The following is a 21,790-nucleotide window of genomic DNA, read 5'->3' as shown; positions in this document are numbered from 1 at the left end:
TATTTATGCAGCAGACTTCTTTAAACAGATGGCAAATTACAAAAAAAAATGACTCATTATGTATGACAGATTTTTTTTTTTATATTTCCTGCAGAATGCATTTGATGTTTGAAGTGACTATATTTGTTGTATAGAACATTACAAAAAAAGTAAATCTTGAACAGAACTCTACCCACAAATGCACCAAATGTTTTGTCAGCCTGCCACAAATGACTGATAAGATGTTCCTTCTTTGCTTGGAAGGACAGAGTAACACTTCCTCTCAGTTTACCCTCTATCTCTGCCTATTTAGGAGTTTAGCTGCCTGCCAGCAGCAGCTCGGGACCGTGTCCAAACATAATCATGATATTAGCTAGATCCTTATTTATGTGTCCCTACCCCTTCTATTTCTCCTCATTCTCTCTCTCCCTCTTTTGCAAACACACATACACAGGCGTCCTTCATCCTTCTGCTCAGCCCCATTACATATGCATCCATCCTTCCCACTTCCCACTTTTCCAATCTTCTCCAGTTAGCTACAACAAACATTACATTTACATATTGATTTCGTAGTTTTAGTCAATGTAAATATGCTGTCATTACAGTAAATTTGAGCTTCTGTTAACATAAGCTCGTCCAGATCTGCACAGATTAAGGGTGTGATTGCATAATTAATGTGTGCGCTACATATTAATTCCCTCATCCTCTTCTTTCTCTAAAGTCTTCCTCCTCTCCTTGGTTTCTGAGCCCTGATTAAGTGCCTGTTTCGGCCTTTAAGCCTCCCATTGCTATTCACCCTCACAGACCCAGCGTTTGCTCAAAACGCTACTTAACCTCGCAGCTTATTGTAAATGAAGCCTCCAAAAGTTGAATCCCCTCCATCTTTGCCTTTTTTTTTTCTTTTTTTTTTTGCTCCGTTTCTCAGACATTGCCGTAAGTTACTTTGCGAGTTATTGGTGCCGGTCCAGAAAAGACGCATCACGTCAGAGATTACCTGTAAACACTCTCTGCTGGCTATATTCAGTACTTCTACTGGTCGAAACAAAAGCTGCAACATTTTGCCGTTGCATTTTATTAGTAGAAGATCAAATGTTTTCATTTATTGTAAGCGACTTAAAAATGTTTGATGTTTTTCAGATGTTATTTTGTAGCTTTTTTGTTCTTTATCTTCCAAGTATGTTTCAATTTTTCTACCACAGACTTCAATGCCTTTTGTTGGGATTTTATGTGATAGACCAACAAAAAGGAGAGTGTAAATGTCACGTGAAAGGATGAGGAGGTGGTTTATTTATTTATTTATTTATTTATTTTTAGATTTTTAGAGAAAGTTATTTTAAAAAAATCCTTTTTGCGGTTTTCCACCAAACATTTTGGTGGCGCAGGAGAGAAGTTGCTCTGGCCAGATGAGGCAAAGATTGAGCTATTTGGACTATGTGCAAAACTAACATTACGCATCACTTTGAACACACCATTCCCACTTTAATTCACATCATGCTTTTCTCTGTTAGGCGCAAGGTAGCTGCTTGGAGGTGAAGGTAACATAAATGGAGCTAAATAAAGAACAATTATGGACAAAAACCTCATGTGGTCAAACATGCAATCAAAACTACAGTGGAATGCTTTAGATCAAATGTATTCATGTGTTTAAAAGTCCAGATTCAACTGGTTATCTGTGGGAAAACATGAGAAGAGATGTTCACAGACGCCTTCTGCCCAATATGAGTGAACTTGAGCAGCTTCTATTAGAAGTGTAAAGGTGGTAGAGGCCAATAGAGGCAATATACCGCTCAGTAGAGATTGAAAACATGACAAAAAATCTAATAAAAAAAAAAAGGAAAACCACGTATTCTGTATATTTTACAAGTATTGACTAATTTGTGTTCACTGATCACAAAAAAAAAATTCAATGAGATTTGAGGTCGCACGTGAAAATGTTAAAGGGGTGAGAACGCTTTTGCATGGCTGTGTAAGCAGATTTAACATAGGTAAGGAGAAAGCATCAAATGAGCAACAATGCATACATTTCAATAATTTAACCTGCCATAATAGTTGCTGGTGCCCCACCTAAGCACATCATTAAAAGGTGGTCAGCAACTGTAGCTTGTGCTACATTCAGGTCTACTTCAGAGGGATCATGGGGTTTTGGAGATGAACGGCTGAAGGCTCTCCTGGGTTTGTTGGCAGTAATACAGGTTGATGGGCTCCATGCTGTTACCGTGCAGGTGGTCATGTTGCGAGAGCCTGCTGTGCTGAGCGGCGCTCCGGCCAGACTTGTTAAGACACGACCAGTAAAATGGCCGTCGGGCCCCTGGAGGAGGCACCCACTTTGCTGGGGGCCAGCAGGTCACTCTTGCTCAACAAGTTTCAGCTTGCTCTAATCTTTGTCTCAGAGATAATGTTTGTTTTTACTTGCATCTGTCTTTTTTTTTTTTTTTTTTTTTTTTTTTTTTTTTTTCGTGTGTCATTATTATGTGTTGCCTTCTTTGGTTTAATTAGCTTTTTGTTTTTTCTTGTCATTTAGTGCACTTCAAGATTCGCTAAATCAGAACTTCCTGCTGGTCATCAGCCACCGTGAGGCTCAGAGGGACTACAGCCTCAATTTTCCCGGCTCCAAAACTATACAAGAGGTAAGACGCCACAGCAGCGTGCGAGCACCGACCTTCACAGACTCGTACAGAAGTTCTCTGTAACGCACCCGCAGGCTCTCACCTCCATAATGTTATTGCACCTGATTCTCATTTCCCCATAACATGGCTTTCCTTCTATTTGCCAAACATTGCTAGTCTATCTCCGCCATCGATTCATTATTCATCACAAATGATCACATTTCGGAGCACATAATTACTCTCACAGCTGTGGTCTGGTGCAGCCCCCTCTTTCCTCCTGCTCCCAGTACACACTGCGTCCTTTTCCCTTCTTCCTCCAACCCTGCAGACTGGAGAGGCAGTTTAAATGACTGAACATTGTTTGATCAAGGCAGGCGGGAGCGCTCGAAAAGTCCGTTCATTCTCTTCGTCTGAAACTAAACAGTAGATTTGGCTGCGTATGAAATATTAATCCCGGACCCCGTGTGAAGGCACAGGTTGTTCTATCTGCATTGAAAGTAGTTTAAAGGTTATGAAACATGTGGGTCCATGTGCCTATGCAGATGAGTGAGTGTGTGTGCGTCAGTGTTTGTGAGTTGGAACCGTCTTGTCTGCACATACATACATCACTGCTCCGGTCTCACCTCTTCTGCAAAAGGGAGACCTGAGTAGACGGTATTCATAATTAACGACACGTACTCTGCCGTCTCGTTTTTGGAAATGCACTTCACAAAGTGAAATCAGGTGGAATCATCACTCTGCAACACTAAATTAAGAAATTCATCTTTTTTTTTTCTCTAAGAGATGCACCAGTCAGAGTTCGAAGATTTTCTGTTATATGTTAAGAGCTGACCTGCTGATGCAGATTTTTACAAAACAAAGTTTAAGTTTCAAAGTATCTCCAGCGTCTTATACTAGCAGGTTGTATAGCAAGCATTATTAAAGCTTCTGTTTCTGCGTGAAAACGCTGAAATATGTTGGTGTGTACGATGAGAGGGTGAAACTCAAAAGCTGAATCTTTTGCTGCTTTCTGTTCGGTGTTTTTCTTATTTCCTGAAGTCTTCGATTCAAAATGTTTCATTATTTTTTGTTTCGGATTAAATTGATTGATCGACCTGTGAAAAATATCAAGCAGTGTGACTGTTGCTCTAGCAGATATCTGGTTATTATCCGCCTTTTCTAAAGGAATGACAGCCTGTTACTTTGCTTCCCTCTCGTTGAGATTCTGTCTCTGATGTGAGTCTGCTTCAGCAACAAATTACACTTCGGACATCTCATGTTGCACAGTGGGACGTTAAACTCCCAAAATCATTGAAATGACACCTGTAGAAAATGCTGTTTCCTTTAATATGTCTTCTTACATCTTTCTTTGTTTCCGACTCCATTCTGAGAAAACCTAAAAAGCACTGAATATCAATAAGTTCAACCTCTTCTTCACTTAGTTATAACTTTCACTCTGAGGGATGTTGTATGATCACCTCGGAATGGTGAAGCTGGAATTCGGCTAATTCCCGTCGCCTGATATTGTTCTCTCTCTGGTTAGTATCAGTTGCTTCTGTCTCTTTAGTAATATCATCAGGAATCAGGTGTTGTCTCTGATTGTCATGGTTTACGTCCAAACTAATTATTAAATCTCAAAGCAAAAGTCGGCCATTCATCTGTTTTGCTCTGTGCAGCCACTGTGGTTAATTCATGGACCCTCCGTAGAGCGGAAGAACACATGATTAATAATCAGGCTTCTAGCGGAGCCTGTAATGGTGCTAATTGATTAAATTAGTTTGACTAGCTTCTTAACCGGAGGCCGCCTGCCCTCCCTGGACGTCCTTCGCGCTCTACAATTTTCTCCCCATTTCAACATCTTTTACTTTTTTTTTTTGTACTTTCACTCTCCTCTAAGGCAGATGGTTTTGATGAGCACCCACTGTGAACCTTAAGTGTTTCTGCTGGGATTACAAACACAGGGGAGGGGCCCCTGTGGTGTGGGAGTGGGAGCTGCGGTCACAGAAAAGAGACCGAGGAGTGTTAGCTTGGTGGGGGGTGCCGTAAGAGGCAAGAGCGGACAGAGAAGGGACAATGTGGGCTTAAACAGGCCTCCATGTCGCGTTCTTTTCCTTACACATGTTTGTCTTTAGACATCTGAACGTCCCCTGCTGAGAAAATGAGACCTAGAACTTTAACCTGCACACACGAGATGTGCAGGCCGCGAACGCATAGTCTCTCTAAAAAACAAAAAAATGCCGCTGTGTGCAAGAAGTGGAAAAATATCCACCTCATGTAGGATCATGTTCAGCAAGGTTGAAGCTGCTTTGTCTGACTTGTTTATGATAAAGGTGATGGATAAGAGAAAGTTCCGACTGAAAAACAAGAAAAATCGATACTTAGAGCTATGTTCTAGAGCTGAAGTTATTTCTTTTCGCTTCCATTAAAAAAAGATTGTAACGTTTTCAGCCTGTCTGAGTCTGTTTTTCCTCACCTCTGGCTTTGCCAAAGGGCTTTTTTCCATTGCTAGTTTCTTATTTTCTTAGCTTAGGATCTTCAGTCCTGTCTGTGCATATCAGTAAAGAAAGAGTCTTATCTTCTCCTTTTATTTACTTTGGCCATAGAATCCCAACAATCTTCCCTTATCCCTCCGTTTTCTATTTCGTCTTTCTTTACGCCTCCCCCAGCAGCCCTTCTCAACCCTTCGTTTTTTTTTTTTTGTTGTTTTTTTTCCCCTCTTTTCCATCCTTTAAACCAAAGTTTGTGTTGGTTCTTGATTGGCATAACCAGACAAGAGTTTGGGGTGGGGTGGGCTATGTTGCTGGCTAGCTTCTGGGCTAAGCTGCAGAGCAAATGTTTGCCAGGGGAGTACTGGGTAGAATAGGGCTGGCTGCTGGGTCCCAGTTTGTCCGTGACCAGACCAGTTGTACTGGGGATTCTTCCCTCGTCTAGTGCCCCATCCTCCCCCTGAGGCCCCATCCCTCACCCTGCAGCTGAGAGACATAGGGGACCAAACGCAGACAGAGGCTGCGAGACTGAGAAAAGCGAGGCTGGATGGGAAGCAAAATGAAAGAAAGGCATCTGGTGCTTAGATGGGATGAAGGGAAAGAACAAGAGAGATTGAGAGAAAGAGCTTGTGACTGTTTAATGGAAACCTTTCCTTCTCTTTGATTTGCTTCCAGCCAGGGATTATAGGCAATTGGCATTTACAATGATTGGATCGTTAATTTTGTCGCTGGGTGTACTGGCCAGGAGCTGAGTCTCCTTTATGTTGGAGAACTCAGACATACATACGGCTCTGAAATAAACACAGGCCACTATGCATCTATGCAGACATTTATGACGGCCATTTCATTTCCTTACCTGCTGGAATCCTACAGAAATGCTCAACATTTTACTTGTCAGGGGACTAATTACCTGAAACACTACATTCTGATGATAGCTGTGAAAGTCAGGAACTGAACTATTTCTAATTGAATTAGTATTTTATGACTTTTAAATGATATCAATGTGATTTTTTTTGTTGTTGTGGATCTGTTGTGGATTTTTTAATCATTCATTTTCTGTTTTCAACAAATGGAGACAATATTTTAGTTGCAGTTTGGGAGAAAATATAGTCATTTATTGAAACAATATTTTTTTTTTAATTCTGTTGAAACACCAATTGTGTTCAGTTTGCTGTAAGATTGCTTAGTGGCACTTCATAAATCATCAGAAGCATTTCTTTTTTTTAATTTTATAGAATGCAGTTAGAAATATTTGTTCTACTTTTTTATGATTTTTATTTTCAGCTTTTATTTTCTCTGATTGTCCTCTTTCCTTTTGATTTCATATTCTTACCAAGTTTATTTACGTGTAAAATGCGTGTATTCTGCTTTTTTTATATTTATTTTTTCAATTTCATGAACCATATAGAATCTCTGCATGAAAAGTGCTCTCAAAAAGTTGAAATGGAAGAAACAAAAATGTAAAATTTTTCTCATGTATTTCCACAGCGTTATAAATCTGCATTTAAAACACCACCATGGACATTTTAGGCTTTTTTTAAAAAAACTTCTCATAATTTAGCTTTATTATAAAGGTAACTTGATGCTTTTAACCATCAAGTTATTTATTAGAATAGTTTCTCCATCATAAGTTACCAATTAAACAGTTCTCCTAATTTCATGTAAATTGTGTTTTCTATAGTTATTTTTCTAGAGATCTAAAATACATGTAATGTTAAATTAGTTTCAGTTTGACTTGTCGCTCTTGGTAGACAGGGGGCAGCATTAGACAGTATTGCTTCATTTATGGTGTTTGTAACAAAAAAAAAAGTAATTTACCTGCAGTATTTCAGAAAAGATGTCTGTCTGCTGTTGAGTTATTTTGTTCCAAATTCCTTTTTCTTAAATAACATTTTGTTGTCATATGGTCTCGCCAAACTCTCATAATTGCACCGTATTTTCGCACGTGTCGAGAGAGGACGGCACATATCCTCGCTGTGTGGTTTCAGGTGGGCAGGCCGGCTGTTTCGCTGTGTTTTCTTTCAGTGCCGGGATTAGATTGTCCTCCACCAGGTGTCTTTCGCTGTCTGTCTCCGCTCCGCTCCGCCGCCACCTCTCACCTTCGCTCTCTTTGTGGTGGGCGTCAGTTTGTTGTTTCTCTGATGCTGCTTTAACCTCTGACTGCAGCCTCTTCATTACTAGTGTTTATGCCTCTCCCTTTCTCCCTCTCCCCCCCCACTGCCGTTCATCGGCCGGCCAGCCGGTCAGTCAAATCCCTGTAGTCTGGCTGGTCAAACATAGATATTACACTCTGTAATAACACTGGCCACCCGCTTTGACCCCAGCCTGCTATCTTGGCCAGGACGTCTCTTCATAAGGATGGACTCGGAGCGGAGTGATGTGGGATTTACAAGAGAGAAGCAAAGTGCCACTCATTTATCATTGTTCTTTTGAATTGTCTCTCCTTGTTTGTACTGTAAATTGCTTCACGCTGTCAGGTTCAGCACAAATATAATATATTTTCTCAAAGGGATTGATAAGTCGGATAAAATATTTACTCATCTCGACAAAAAGATATTCATATCCAGGTGTGATTACATGGGCGTAATTTGTAATGGGAACAATGTTTGTCCCCAAAATTAATACACTGTTTTGCAGATTCTTTCCTTCCTAGCCTAAATTTGCTTTCGTGTGTTTGTAGCAGTCTTTAAACTTCCACCTCCATGAGCTGCAGCCCGAAGTTCATAGAAGGACTTCTCTATCTTCGGTGCACATTACAAAGACAGGCTTTGCTCCATGCACGGTGGGATCTTTCCTCTACAATAGGTAGTTTTTTCAGCGTCGGCGTCCTGCCCCGCGGGGCCCGAATGTCAGGATCCTCCCGAACAAACTCGGCAGCACCCGCCATCATCAGAGCTCAGGCGCTAACTTGGGGCTTTGATCTGCTTTGACTGGCGCACATTCGGGCTGGCGTGAGGGCTTTAAACCAACAACCCACCGGAGGGTTTAACGCGGCTCTTGGTTAGAGAGCCGCTGCTGGCTGCTAACTGTTTAAAACCAAGGAATGTTATTAAGTGATGCTGATACGGGGTCTGCACATGAATGAGAGAAGAGAAATACTGTTCATTTCAGAGTGTGTGGCTGTTGTCGCTGGGAATTAGCTGAGGCATCTGAGGAATGCTGACAACACTGGCTCTATTTTTTTTGTCTTGTCTTATCCTTCTCTGCTCTCTGCCTCCCCTCTAATTTTTCTATTTAACCTTTGAATGGCAGATTAATAATAAAATCTGAGCCTTAGTTGTTTACTTTACAGGTATGGAAATGTTCATGAGTAATAACTAAAGTATTAGTTATATTATAGTATTTAATCAAAGACAAAAAAAATAAAAAAATTGACATGATTTTCTTTTCATATGTTTTTATTTTATGACACTAGAGTTCCGTATTTATTAGTAGTTGAACAGGAAGAATAGCAGACAGAAAAAGGGAAAACATGCAGCAAATGTCCAGGGGCCGGGTATCGAACTGGATTCTGTTTTGGGCTTTGGCTTCTGCATACGGTGTGTCTGTTTGACCACTGAGCCACAGAGAGCATGACTTATTTGCTACCGCTTCAAAAATAACCCAACATATTGGTTATTCAAATTGTAAAAGTGTTGAGATATATGTATGCTAAAAATAAATTCATATATTTGATCTAAAATATAGAATGAGCACAGGAATATAACAGTACATCGATCCATTTCAACACCTTAATTAAATGATTAGTGATCCAATTGCATCAAGACAAAATGAAAATGTCGATTGAATTGTTATCTTTAAGATGATTCAGGATGATTAAACTTCTTTTGCACTTTGGAGAAGTGGTGGCCTTGGTTGGATGAGGCACTAAAAATTGGTGAAGGCTGAAATTTTGCTTTAATGTCTATAAAAAGGGACTTAAGTGTTAATTTTTTTTAATGTGAATTCAATGAAGCTCATTACCTGTTTGTTTCTTTGGTCATCAAGGACACTTTTAAGTTAACTGATTACAAAAATCCACTTGTTGTTGCTGCATTTGTTTTAAGAGTTGGTTGGCATTTGTTGCCATATCCCAGCATCTCTTTTCATTGGCTGACAACATGTGATTGTGATTGGGTTGGTAATTCGTTCACGTTACCCAACTCCAACCAGATCCACCTTAAAGACTTAAGCTGTCTTGTGTCTGTTCATCTCTCATGCTGACTGACTGAAACTAGTGCAGACTGATGCAGAAAATTTAAATAAAAAATAAAAAAAAATCATGTTGTTTAGTTTTCCACACAATCATATTAACTCACAACCAGAAATGTGTTCAAATGACTAAATTTGTCTGTCCTGTAAGTAAGGGGAAAGTGTAGGAGCCTTCTATAGGCCGTCTGATCGGCAGTGTGCAGCAGCAGGGTGGGAATGGGCTTCATGCAGCCAGAATCTACTGGCTACCTCCAGGCACGTTCTCTGACATCTCGGTAAATGGAGCAAAAATCTTAACATTGATGACTTTTTATACCTTTGGTAATAAAGCTTCTTGTTTGAAGTTATTAATAATTTTTAATTTAACTTGTCTCAGGTGCATGATATTAGAAAATATGATTATGATCATATTTGTAAATACTGAGCTGACAATAACAGTTGCGACATGTGCTTCTTATCTGTGCTTCCATCACCCTTTGACCTTCAGCGTTTTGGCCAACATCGTTTGTGTTTGGTGTGAACATCTGCAGCTGTAAGACTGCAGATTTAGGCCAACAGGCTAGAGATTACATTAACATGTAAAATGCGCACTTAAAACACTTTGAATAAATTAGCCAACGGTTATTCCACTCCAAGCAGTCCTTTGCAATATGAATATTGCACACACTAATATTGCAGTGACGATATATTTACAACATAACGTGAAGCCCTAAACTTGCCTGAGTCATTGACTGGGCTCTTCATATTGTTCTAATTTTATTTTATTTCTCTTTCCAGGTCAAGAGGAACATTTCAGACTTGACCAACATCCCAGTCAGGCATCAGCAGTGGGAGGGATGGCCTGCGTCGGCGTCCGATGATTCTGTAAGAGCCACACATGGAAACAGTAATTAATAAATGAGATTCATCATTTCAGTTCAGTATAATTTCGTTCTTTTTTAACAAGCAGTTTACAAAGAAATGTGACTGTGTTACTCCCTGGGATTATTCAACGGATTTGTGTGAAGTATTTTTAAATAAAAAAAAACAACTGCAATACTGTGATTTTTACTTTGTGCTTGATGTTCAAAAAGTTTACGCAGAGTGTGTGAGGAGTCTCTGACCGTTGTGAGAGCCCGTCTCTGAAACATATCCTGCACAAAGAGTTCAACGCTCAGCCACCTTTTGATGTAAAGCACACAAAATATTATGAAAGAATATATTTGGTATTTTGATACATAAATGTAATCAAAAATATAGAGCAAACATCTGCAACCTTGCTGTATAGAGTTCAAGATAACCCGACTTGACCTCTTTCTTATTGCAGCACTTTCTCTGGTCCCTCTCTGAAAGGAATTTAAAACATAGGAACAATTTCAACCCCTTGAATATTTCAGTAACCATCCCACACCTTGCACATAAAACCATATTAATAATAAAAACAAGCAATTTTCAGTATAAACATTCTCCTATTCTTTATTAGTCGGATCTAGCAATGTGGTTTTAATTGATATTTAAAATCTCGGCTCAAAGTTTTGATTGGTGTGTAGTCGCACGTTGCTATTTCGAGCCTTTTTTAGAGTGAGACGTCGAAGCTAATTAAGATGTCAAAGACGGTTCCCGTCCTGTGTCCCCTATCTGTGGACATTAAAGCTCACATCATTGAGTCCCGCTGACCTCTCCGTCCCATGGTTGCTCTTCCCAGCCATTCACTCTGCGCGGTGTCAAGCTGATCAGAGGTCGGACCCATACAGCATGTCGAGGAACCTCTGACCCCTTTTGTCTCAGCCCCTCTTTGACGGCGTATGTGTTCCCATGCTAATTGTTTGGGATGGTTTATCATGCCACATTGACAAGCTGTTGGGCACACATTCTTGGGTCAACCCCCGGCTAACGTTTTCCCTTCAGATATGCGTGGCTGCTGTTTGGTTTGGAGTATTGTTGTTGACTTTGCCTTCTTTTAAATTCATACTTTGACACATGTGACCTACGCAATAAAAACGCACTGTAATATCAGTTCGCATTGTGATTGGTAAGAACGAGCTGTTTCAGTGTATCCAGGGTTTTTGTTGAATGCAAGCTATTTATACCTGCTACCCATTGTTCATATTTCTAGCGCTCAGAGGAGGAGAACAATAACTGCACCTGACTTGTTATTAAGCTTTGAGCATTAACAGTAGAAGCAAATACCTTTTATGGTGCACACATGGGCTGAGAATAAAAGCATATCCGCCCTATTACTTTACAGAAAATTGTTTGCTGCTTTTTTGTCTGTCTCAGATATGAGAAGACAATTGTAAATCCATCAACCGCCAAGCAAAATATGCTGAAGGCTGATTAGCAAACAGTCTTGAATTGCAACAGAAATACAATTGTTAATGCTAGTCAAAAACTGCATTGTTTTTGGCCCAGTCTCTTATAATGCAAGATACAACTGATGTTTTTTTTTGTGTTTTTTTTTACATTAATGAAGGAATAAAGTGACGCAGCACACCCAGGTAACAGAATCTGTAGCAAAATCCTGTCCTAAAATTTTGAAAATATATATTTAATTTGACTATTTGACAGGTAAAAATACCACTGGTGCTATAGTTGGTAGCATCACCTACATTTCTAATAGAATGAGGTTGCTTCTAAGTTACATTTATACCAACGTAATTAATAATCCATGGCTCTTCTCCGGATGTTAAATAAAACGCCACACATTTCCTAAACCTTCATCATAATGGCCAAGACAAGAGAACGTGCTATTTGATTGGTAAATCAGCAAGAAAATTGCTCCTGATCTAAAGTTGCTCTTATCTACTACGAGAGCGATAATTTAAAAAACACAACGGTTGGTGAACTTAACAAATACACACGTTTATCTTGCTTTATCTGCGCACATTGAAGAGGTTGGCGGAGGGAGGAAAAATGCATTTCAAAACCCCCAGTCAGAGAAACTAACTGGTATTTGCTACATCAAGGAAGCTGATTAATTTAAGGGATTTTTACATGTCTTTGCTATGGAAGCCTTCAAATGTAGAGAGTTATGTGCAGTTTCTTTTACTTTCTCTTCAAATTGATAAACCTAAGAAATGTGTTTTGTGCAACAAAATGAAACCTATTATTTCAACATAAGGTTGAAAGTTTAGACCATTATCATCTGAATATTTTTCTTTTCTTCTGTAATCTAAAAGAATTTAAGACTTTAGACACAAAACAAAATCATGTATGTTTTCATGCAAAAACACCCCCCCTTTTATTCCCAATTTCACACTAAGATGTATAGGGAAATCATATATTATTTTACCAATTGCTTTTAGTTTTTGCTGGAGTTTTTTTGTTATCTGTGGACTTTAGCTCATAGCTGTAGATTTATTGGCCAAAGACCATGAATAAATTTGAGCTCTCTGTGCCAACAAAGGCCTGGTCCTTGGCTAACACATAACTGCAGTGTCTGTTTTTTTTTTTTTGTTTTTTTTTCTTGTATGAGAAGATATTAAAAAAAGCACAGAGGAGAGAGAGACAGAAGTGTAATAATGGCCTCTGCACTAGCCATAGCCCTCTTATTGAAACGTCTGAAGGTATTAACAGAGAAAGCCCGGGGCTTGGCTGGCCTAGCGGGTGGATGGAGAGCCAATGTTAGTGTCTAGCTCATTAGCCCAGTCTCATCTCTCGGGGTTTGGGCCAATAAACATGGCAGCTACAGCCCCTAGATTACTTTTAGACCCACACATTCTCCTGATTAAAGTTGATTTGGTTGTCACTTTATGTTGGTTTTCCATCAAGTAGGTAATATTTCTACTGTTTTTACATTACTGTGCCTTACCAAAGCTTTCTGCATATGGGGTATTCCAAATATACCACTGGTTATTGACTCTGGTGGTGAATATTGTACACCAGTCCATCACTGATCCATGTAGGGTCTGCAACAACAGTTGGGATTCAGAGACAGTGTATTTCAAATGAGGTGGAGTTCAAGTTGTCAGGACTATCTTGAGTGACTTTGATGAACACTGTTTAACCTAATGTCCATCACGTGTTTCTGTGAGGAATTATTAAATGAAGCAAAGCATTTTTATTGAAGCGTTTGTCTGACAGAGCGAAGAAGAAAATTAGAAACATTATCTTGTTTCCAGATGAGAATCGAGATTTCTTCATAACAAGAAAGTTTCTTACAATAATGAGAGTAAAATTATATTCCTTTAACAAATTTTGATTTCTTAAAAAGACGCTAAGGGTCTCTTTCTCTTCTCACTCCTCCTCTCCTACTCCTGAATTTATTTCCTAGCTCTGATGGTTAAAGTGTTTCGTACATTATTGCGAAACTTTTAGTTTCTGTAACTGACTAATTAACATATAGTGAGCTATATTTGTATGCATAGATAAATATTCTTACAGTGTAATAATCAAGTATTTGTTGGATTAAGTTTTCTTTGTTTAGTAACGACTGCTGCCTGGTCCATTATTGTCATTTGCTGGTTGCGATTGGTTGTTGTTTCAAGCAAATACAGTATTGCAAGGCATACTCTAAAAGACCATCTATGATTGACTTGTGGTGTGGTTGATTTACATAAACTGTATCAAGTACATAGATTTGTTCACAGAGAAATATGCGCTCACATCAGTCTTGCTGCACGCGCAACACAAACGGCACAACTGTAACCCTTTATAATAGCGCTGACAAGATGAGGCAAGAATTTTTTGTGGTTTGTTTTAAGTTTTTTATTGTTTTTTTTTTTTTACTTTCTTTGCATTGTTCGACTACTTATTCATGGGTCCTGAGAAAGTTCTTAAGCTGGTGTGGTTTTAGTGTAATGAAGTCACAGATTGTGTGTGAAAGAAAAGAGGCTTGTAGAAACTCTCGTCTTTCAGTGAGACTGGTAGTTATGTGTTGCATCATCCCTTCTGACACTGTCCGCTAAATCTGTTTCATTGTTTATTGCGGTTGGAGTTTTTCAGGCCCTGATGAAGGATTGAAACTGGATCAGGATGCATAACGCTCAGCTGGCAGCGAACAAAACATTGGTTTACAGACTTTACTCCAGTTGTATGGGGTGTTGGACGTGACTGGTGTGGCTACGTTCAAGCGATGCTCATTTGGAGCAGATCTGGGAGACGTTGTAGCTTTAATGTGTTCTACTGTTTTCTGCAAAAGATTCAGTTTTCCTACAAATCCATCCCAATTTTTTTTTAAATATTTAGAGCTCTTTTGCCATTCGATTTCTAGCTGTGTGGCACTTAATGAATTTCTGAAATCTTCCTGTAACTATTTAATTTCCGTTCCAATGCTGTCTGCTCTCTGGATTCGCTAGAAGACAGTTTATAATGTTTTCCAGAGTAGCCAAATAGAGGATCACGAGAAGACGCATGCTGTCTCTGTGTGAATGTTTACTTTAGCATTTGTTTTCATTTTCCTTGGGTTTTACTGCATCACAGCGGTCTTGAATAGTACTGGGAAAAAGTTCCCACTCAGATGCAAGTATTTTGGACTTTGCAATAGTTAAAACTTGATGAAGTTCATTTTACTCCAAGTAGATTAAAACAAATACTCTGGCATTATTTGCAAATACCACAATGTTGCTCTGCCTTCAAATTCCTCTTGATTCTTGAGGCTTTGGCAAAGCTGTGCTGAACAGTGCTGAGGATGACAAGAGGTCTGTGCAGCAGCTGATTTGCGAGGCCAATGGGACGGTAACGTCCTCTGCTGTTGGGGATGATTTGAGCAAGCTTGGTCTGTTTCCAGCCGCGCCTCATCTCATTGGAGCTGCTTTGATTGGCAGTACCTCCTCCACACCTGTCGCAGTGATTGACAGCCAGTGGGACTTCCTTATTGCATTGCCTCATCCGTCCATCCTCGCCCCCCGCCTCTCCACCACCAACACCCGCCATTCCTCCCGGCCTGTAATTGCTGACATTTATGCAGTGTTTCATGGTGTTTGCTAATGTATTAATGCCGAGGAGCCTCTGAGGTGCCTTGCCTTGTAGGGCAGAGCCTCTCTCTCCGTTTCCCAGCTGGCATTAAAGGAATCCTTCTCAACCTGATAGGCGTGTGTGGAACCAAGGGTTTATTGAGGAGGGCCTGTTGGTTTCCAGAGCAACAGGGCTCAGCGTTAAGCGCAGGCACTCCACCACCTGCCCTTCTTCAGGTGACATTCAGAGCTGAAGGAGCCCCTCTGACTGAATTTCTTTTTCCTTCTAATGTATTTTTTGTATAACTCCTCACTTGCTTGACTGTATCTTCGCTTTAGGAGGTAGATGTTTGAAACTGGCTGCTTTTATCCATCCTGTTGATCCAACAGGTTTTTCTTGTTTTATTCGTTCTGTGCCTAGCACAATGTTTCCTAAAGTGATGCACAAAAACCTGGAATAAAAGATTTTTCTTGCTCTTCTTATTTAATGATTGTAAAATTTTGATAAACTTTTTTGTAAGATAAAGTTTATATCTTGGCTGTAATAAACAAAATGCAGAGGTTGCAAATTAGCATGGATTACCATGCAGATGGCCCATGCTAATTTCCCTTCCAAGTTGGAGGTTTGAACTTTTTCAAAGTCTCTAATAAGGCACAGATAAATCAGTGGATGGGCAAGTTCACTATTATCAGAACTTATTTTGGAAAATGCGTTTTTATCTCCCCTTTTCGACAGTGATTCTATTTCTGAAAAGTAAAAAAAAAAAAAAACCCACCTCAAGTAAACGCAAAAAACATGATGCCACAAGAGGAGCTGACATCTTGGCTGGCATAGAAAGGGCCTGTAGCAGCAGCTCCTTCATCTCACAGCCAAAACGAAGCTGAGTGTGAAATATTGACGCTCCATTTATGTGCAATGCAACCATGTTTCACAAAATCGAGAAAATTACAGACAATCCTGAGCGGCCTCATGAAACTCTTATTCATATGTCTTCAGTCAGAGGCTTCTTCAGAGACAATCTAGCACAGACTGCTGCAGGACATCCTTTCTGCCCACAGCCATCAGCATCTACAACAACTCTGAAGAAAATAAGACAATGAGTTACAACAATATTGAATTTTCCTTTTGGATTAATATAGTGCAGCTGAATTGACTTGAGTTTTAAGGCGGAAAATTTTTGATTTTAGATAGATAAAAATTAACTGGAGTGCTATTTATTTATTGTTTTTACCCCCAATTCAAAAGTCATAAATTCTTAACTTTCATGTGCAAATGGCCTGTAGCACAACGGTCGCTTTCTCCATCTTCTTTTTGCTTTGTGTCTTCCTGTCAGGGTCTTGGTACAAACAACTGAGAGGGGTATTTTTCAGCCTTGTTTTTCTTCTTTTTTTACTCTTTACAAACTCATTTCGTCTCCTCCTCGTCTGTCTCTGTTCTCCCCTCGCTCTGTAACTCGCATGCTGGTGTGAGGTTGTTCGGTTTGCAGTGATTGTGGTTGCCTTCAGTGCAGCTGTCAGTGGTAATTATCTCACACTCACAGCCAGACACCTAATCCAAACACTGCCTACTCTAGAAAAGAAGAAAAAAAAAGAAACAGAGAGGGAACGGGGGAGTGGGGGAGCAGAGAAAAAGAAAGAGAAGAAGAAGAGCAGGGAGGGGAAAAAGGTTAAAGGGAAGAGGCACAGGATAGGTGGGGGTAAGAGAGGGAGAAAATTCTTTCCCTGTATCAGCCCTTGAATACCTAGAGCCTCAATGCAAGTGTTAATTAAAAGAATCCAAAAAAGAGGAGCCAGTTTCTTTTGTGTGGAGATGTGAGAGAGGGTCATTTAAGGGGGGTGTTACCCTCATCTTCCCCCCGACCTAGTGCCCTACGGCGCTTCAACCTTGTTTCCACATTTTATCACTCAGCCGCCAAGCTGCACTTATGTACTTCAACATTGGTGAAAGCCATCCGGTCAAAGCAAGAAAGAGGACTGAGAGGCACTCAACTCATTTTTTCCCCCGTTTTCAGCTCCCCTCCTGGCATCAATGTCAGCCCCAAACCCCTCAGGCTGTCCTTTTGTGGGGAAGTGATCAACTTGATTTAAACACTTATTAGGTTGTTAGACAAGAGCCTCTCATTGTGAATGGCGGCGTAAAGGGTTTACAGAGATCCCCTCCGTACTCGCTGTCAGGATTCTCACATTTGATTGCCACTCAATTCAAAGAAATGGTCTTGGGGCCACTCGTTGTCTTCCTCCAGGCTTAGACCTCGTATGGCTTTCATTGGCTCTGCACCTACAGCCATCTGCACTAATTCAACTCTAAGGCTTAGCACATATGAGGTCCTAATTGGCCATGGCTTTTCTTCAACCCATTAAGACCTGATGCTACTTGTGAGAATACCTGTTCTCATATCAACATCGTGCTTTAAATATGGGTTCATTGTACGTAGTCCTTTCTTTTATAAATCGGAGTCTGTTGCCCACATACTTTGTTTTATTGTTGAAGAGATTGTACTTTTTTCATTAGCGATGTGTAAATCAGAGTATTGCGGTCCATTTTGTTGGCTGTTTTTTGCAAAGCTCTGACTTAACCTATGGCCCCTTCCAGTAAGAGCTATAATATAAGTAGATATGTTTATTACAAATAATACTTGATCTAGTCTTCCTGATGTGAGTGGTATTCATAATTTGAACTGGTACAAAATTGCGTCATACTGGAGGAATCGCTGCACAACAGGGTTTTAGTATTAATTATATTAAAAAGACAATGATTATGGGGTTTACATTTTATCCTAACTTTATAATCTTACATGAGCGACTAGTTTGGTTTGCGTTAGTAATCGTTTGTTCCTTAAACGAAGCAGACTGTTAGAACAAGTCTTGCCCTGTTCAAATCATCAGTGCTTATCGGTCAATATTAGAAGTGGTTTCAGAGTATTCTCAGTCAACTTTCGTAAGACCCCAGAAATTTTGTTGCTTGCTTCTCCAGGATCATTGTGATAATGTAAACTTTATTAGTTTAGCTTGAAAAAGCGACGTGTGAACAGCTCGGATGGTTGGAAATTAGCATGCATGTGAATTACAAAGTGACTGGTTGCATCTCAGCTTTATGTTTTATATTACATTGTTTGTATATGTATTGTGGGATTTTAAATTTCTGTGGGGGAAAAGGAAATGATTCAACCTCAGTCAAAATGATAGGATATTATTTAGTCCTTCTGAAAGACGTATGCATTAATGTCCCTGTTTCACCAGGCCAGCTGGTTCAAACATTTTTAAACATTTCTCTTGCTGCTGACTTGCTGTCCAACTCTCAGGAGATCAACTACTAGTGTGACACACTCGACAGAAAGCAGGGAACTTGGGCAAATCTGTCTTATTTATCTATGCAATTCAAACAGCGGAACATCTGGGTCCATGTTGCATTCAAGGTCTGTTGGCTACACTGATCTCTCCCATTGTAGAAGCTGAGGGCGGCATGGGCAGTCGCTCCAATTCAGAGAAAAGCTCCGTTCAGCCTGTTTGGTCCTTTTCAGATTCAATTGGCGTTGCATGTAATCGTCTCTTGATTCAACCGTGTCCAGCTGGTCTTTGTGTGTCTTTGCACCTGACAATAGAGCAGATCACAGGACCTCTGCAGGGGACGCTCAGCTTCTGTGTCTCCCTTATCACACTCAGCTTGGCTGCCCTACGGCTCCGCTGTTGCTTAGAAGTGCACTCTCCCAGAAAAGTCCTTACATCTGGTCTTTCTGATGGACTCCTAACAAATAGTGCATCAGTTAAAATATATTGTTACTTTACGGTGCAGTATCTCCGCAATCAGGAACACGTGGATAGACAATGACCAATCCTACTTTCAGGTGTCACTGTTGGTTAAAAACAAATATTTTTTAACCAACTTTCAGGTGTCACTGTTGGTTAAAAACAAATATTTCCTCACTACCAGAAAATCTTGATTTGAAGATACTTTCTTTGGTTCTAAAAACGGCAAAGTTTCTTTATGCTTTCTTCCTAAAACCTCCTTGGCTATACTGTTGGCGTCCCTGGAGGCCAGACCAGGAGACACTAGCTGTAATGAGTCCCTGCTGAACGCCAGCATTTTCAATGCCGTCTTCGGGTCTGGGAGCTAATTAGTCAGTTGCTCCTTTTCTACAGACACAGAACCTCACTGGCGGCTGTTGCAGGTGTACAGAAACCACAGCGTAGTTCCTCCTCGTTACGGTGAAGCGCATGCTTTTGATTTAACGCCGTGAAAAAAAAGTGATGGCTAGGTCTGAATTTATATGTTGTGTTTGGAAATTTTCCTACTGCTTTAAACTTTTCAGATTTTATGTTAAAACCACAAACATCATGTATGCATTCTTTATGCATGTAACTGGAACAGTGTGGTAAAATGACAAAAAGTGAAGCTTTTTTTTTTTTACAAATAAAAACCTTTGATAAAATCTTCTGTACCCAGTTGTCTTGGAAGTCATCCATTTAGAAAATGATCAGTTTAATCTCAATATAAATGCAGCTGTTCTGTGAACGCCGTCATCATGTTTTTGGTTTGTTTTTCTGTGTGCTCCGGTGGTCAAGCGGTGACATTTCCTTGCCAATTTTACCATCGATTCTTTGTGTAACGACAATATAATAAGTCTAAATAGTGTAATCCTTAGTCAGCTCATGGGTAGAGTATGAAATGATTCAGTTTTCTGAGGCATTTTCCTAAACTGACAGGGCAGGCAAGGGGAGTAATAACCAAACAAAAGAAGTTACTCTGGAGGAGCTGCAGAAATCTACACCTCAGGTAGGAACAGCCATCAGCTGAATTGCCCAGACTTGTACACAAATCTGACATTTTGTGGAGGAAGAGCAAAAAGTCATTATTGAAAAAACAAACAAACAAACAAAAAAAAAAACTAACAGTTTCACCTAAAGCATGTAGGGGAAGCAACTAACATGGAAAAAGGTGCTTCACTCGGTTAAGGGTGAAGTTGGAGTTTTTGGCTCACATTCAAAAAATGATCTTTTGCAGAAGACAAACAATGAAAATAATTAATTGGACATCTTCCTCACTGTAAAATATGGTGTCGACAGCATTGTGCTGTTGGAATGCTTTTCTTTCCAACGAGACACTGGTCAGGTGGTCAGAGCTGATGGAAAGACTGGTTGAATGAAGATGAGCCGAACTCAGAAGAAAACTGTTACAAAAGACTGAAGTGGGATAGGTCTCCCTCCAGCAGGACACAGACTCTAAAATGTGTGTTGAGCTTTAGTAATCGAATACAAGTTTCAGATGATTCAACTCCCTCGGGTTATTATTAGAGATCTCCTATTAAACCATCGTAAATGTACAACCAGAGCTACAATGAAACGGTTTAGATGACCCAATTAAATTCTAGCCTAAATCCAGGAGATAATCATGGAAAACTTTGAAAATTGATGGTCAAAGACATCAAAGCATCTCCCGCCAGCCTGACTGAATTGGAGTTATCCTTGCCACACTTTTCAGATATTTCTGCAAATTTTATAATTTTGGTTTATTTGTTCAGATTAAGCTGGTTAATTGATCTGTAAAACTAATGGTGCTCCTTTGTCCATGTTCCTACTTTTAGATGACATTAGCTCTCTCTGGAATCAGCTACCCATGCCATCACCTCAGTGTTTGTCGAAGATCTTCACCAGCCAACGCCCAGGAGCCCACAGAAGAAGTAAGTCGACAGAAAAGAACAAGACCAGTCCTCACCTCTCTTGAACCACCACCAGTAGTGCATGCAGGTTAACCAACATTTAATAACCAAACGTTTACAGTGCACAGATGTTCATATGATCAGCGACAGCGAGGGGGACGATTTTGAAGATGCGTCGGAGTTTGGTGTGGACGATTCGGAAATGTTTGGAATAGGCACAACAGGCTGTCGGAAATCACCTATGAGTACGTATAGAAAAACGGTATTACAGCTCGGTCAGACAGATGAATGAATTTTCGTTTTTCATCTTGCAGTGCCAGAAAACAGTGAGAACGAAGCGGATGCCTTACTTCACTTTACTGCCGAATTTTCTTCAAGGTGGGCATCTTGTCAAGCAGTGATGCAAAGAACCGAGACTTCATTGTTGCTGATGAACTATTGTTTGTCTTGTGTGTCACAGATATGGAGAGACCCACCCAATGTTCTATATTGGGTCTTTGGAGGCAGCGTCTCAAGAGGCCTTCTACGGCAAAGCCAGAGATGTAAGTGAGCTGCTCTACTGTTCAGACCTCTTAGGAACAATTGTAATTTAATGCGATACAGTATTTGGTTATATTAGACATGGGCCGTCCCTCAGCACTGATGTCATTCTAACTTCCTGTGGTCTCGTCCCAAGGTTATTGAGAAGTTATCTTTACTTGAAATAACACAGAGCAGGATATTATCCATCAGGGGATGCACTCATTTCTTTACTTTTGTTACTGAGCTCATGGGAACTTAAAGCTCAACAGTCATTGTTGTAACTAATGTCTGGTTCTTTTACAGACCACAGCAGAGCTGTAGTAAATTACTTTAGAAATGTTTTCTAATTTGAATGATGTTGAAAGTGTTACTTTGTCACAAACTTATGACACGATCGCCACTGTTTCTGACCTTGTGTGACAATAAAGTACTAACAATGTAGTATATTGCTATAAAAGTGGGGAACAAAAGAAAAAACAAAACACTAAACAATATTG

General features: G+C 40.0%; 1 protein-coding gene across 1 annotated transcript in view; it reads left to right on the top strand.

The window, feature by feature from the left end:
* The window catches only part of faf1 (Fas (TNFRSF6) associated factor 1), a 69,800-nt gene that overhangs the window by 14,423 nt on the left and 33,587 nt on the right, over positions 1–21,790 (top strand). The window contains exons 7-12 of the mRNA XM_007552661.2: positions 2,501–2,606; positions 10,019–10,105; positions 20,697–20,792; positions 20,893–21,016; positions 21,086–21,149; positions 21,232–21,313. Coding sequence (XP_007552723.1) covers positions 2,501–2,606; positions 10,019–10,105; positions 20,697–20,792; positions 20,893–21,016; positions 21,086–21,149; positions 21,232–21,313 — 559 coding nt within the window. The remainder of the gene's footprint in view (positions 1–2,500; positions 2,607–10,018; positions 10,106–20,696; positions 20,793–20,892; positions 21,017–21,085; positions 21,150–21,231; positions 21,314–21,790) is intronic.

Source organism: Poecilia formosa, unplaced genomic scaffold (assembly GCF_000485575.1).
Source record: "Poecilia formosa unplaced genomic scaffold, Poecilia_formosa-5.1.2 Scaffold52, whole genome shotgun sequence".
In the NCBI taxonomy this organism is placed as follows: domain Eukaryota; kingdom Metazoa; phylum Chordata; class Actinopteri; order Cyprinodontiformes; family Poeciliidae; genus Poecilia; species Poecilia formosa.
The sequence above is the reverse complement of the archived record's forward strand: the minus strand, read 5'-3'. Positions and strand labels throughout refer to the sequence as shown.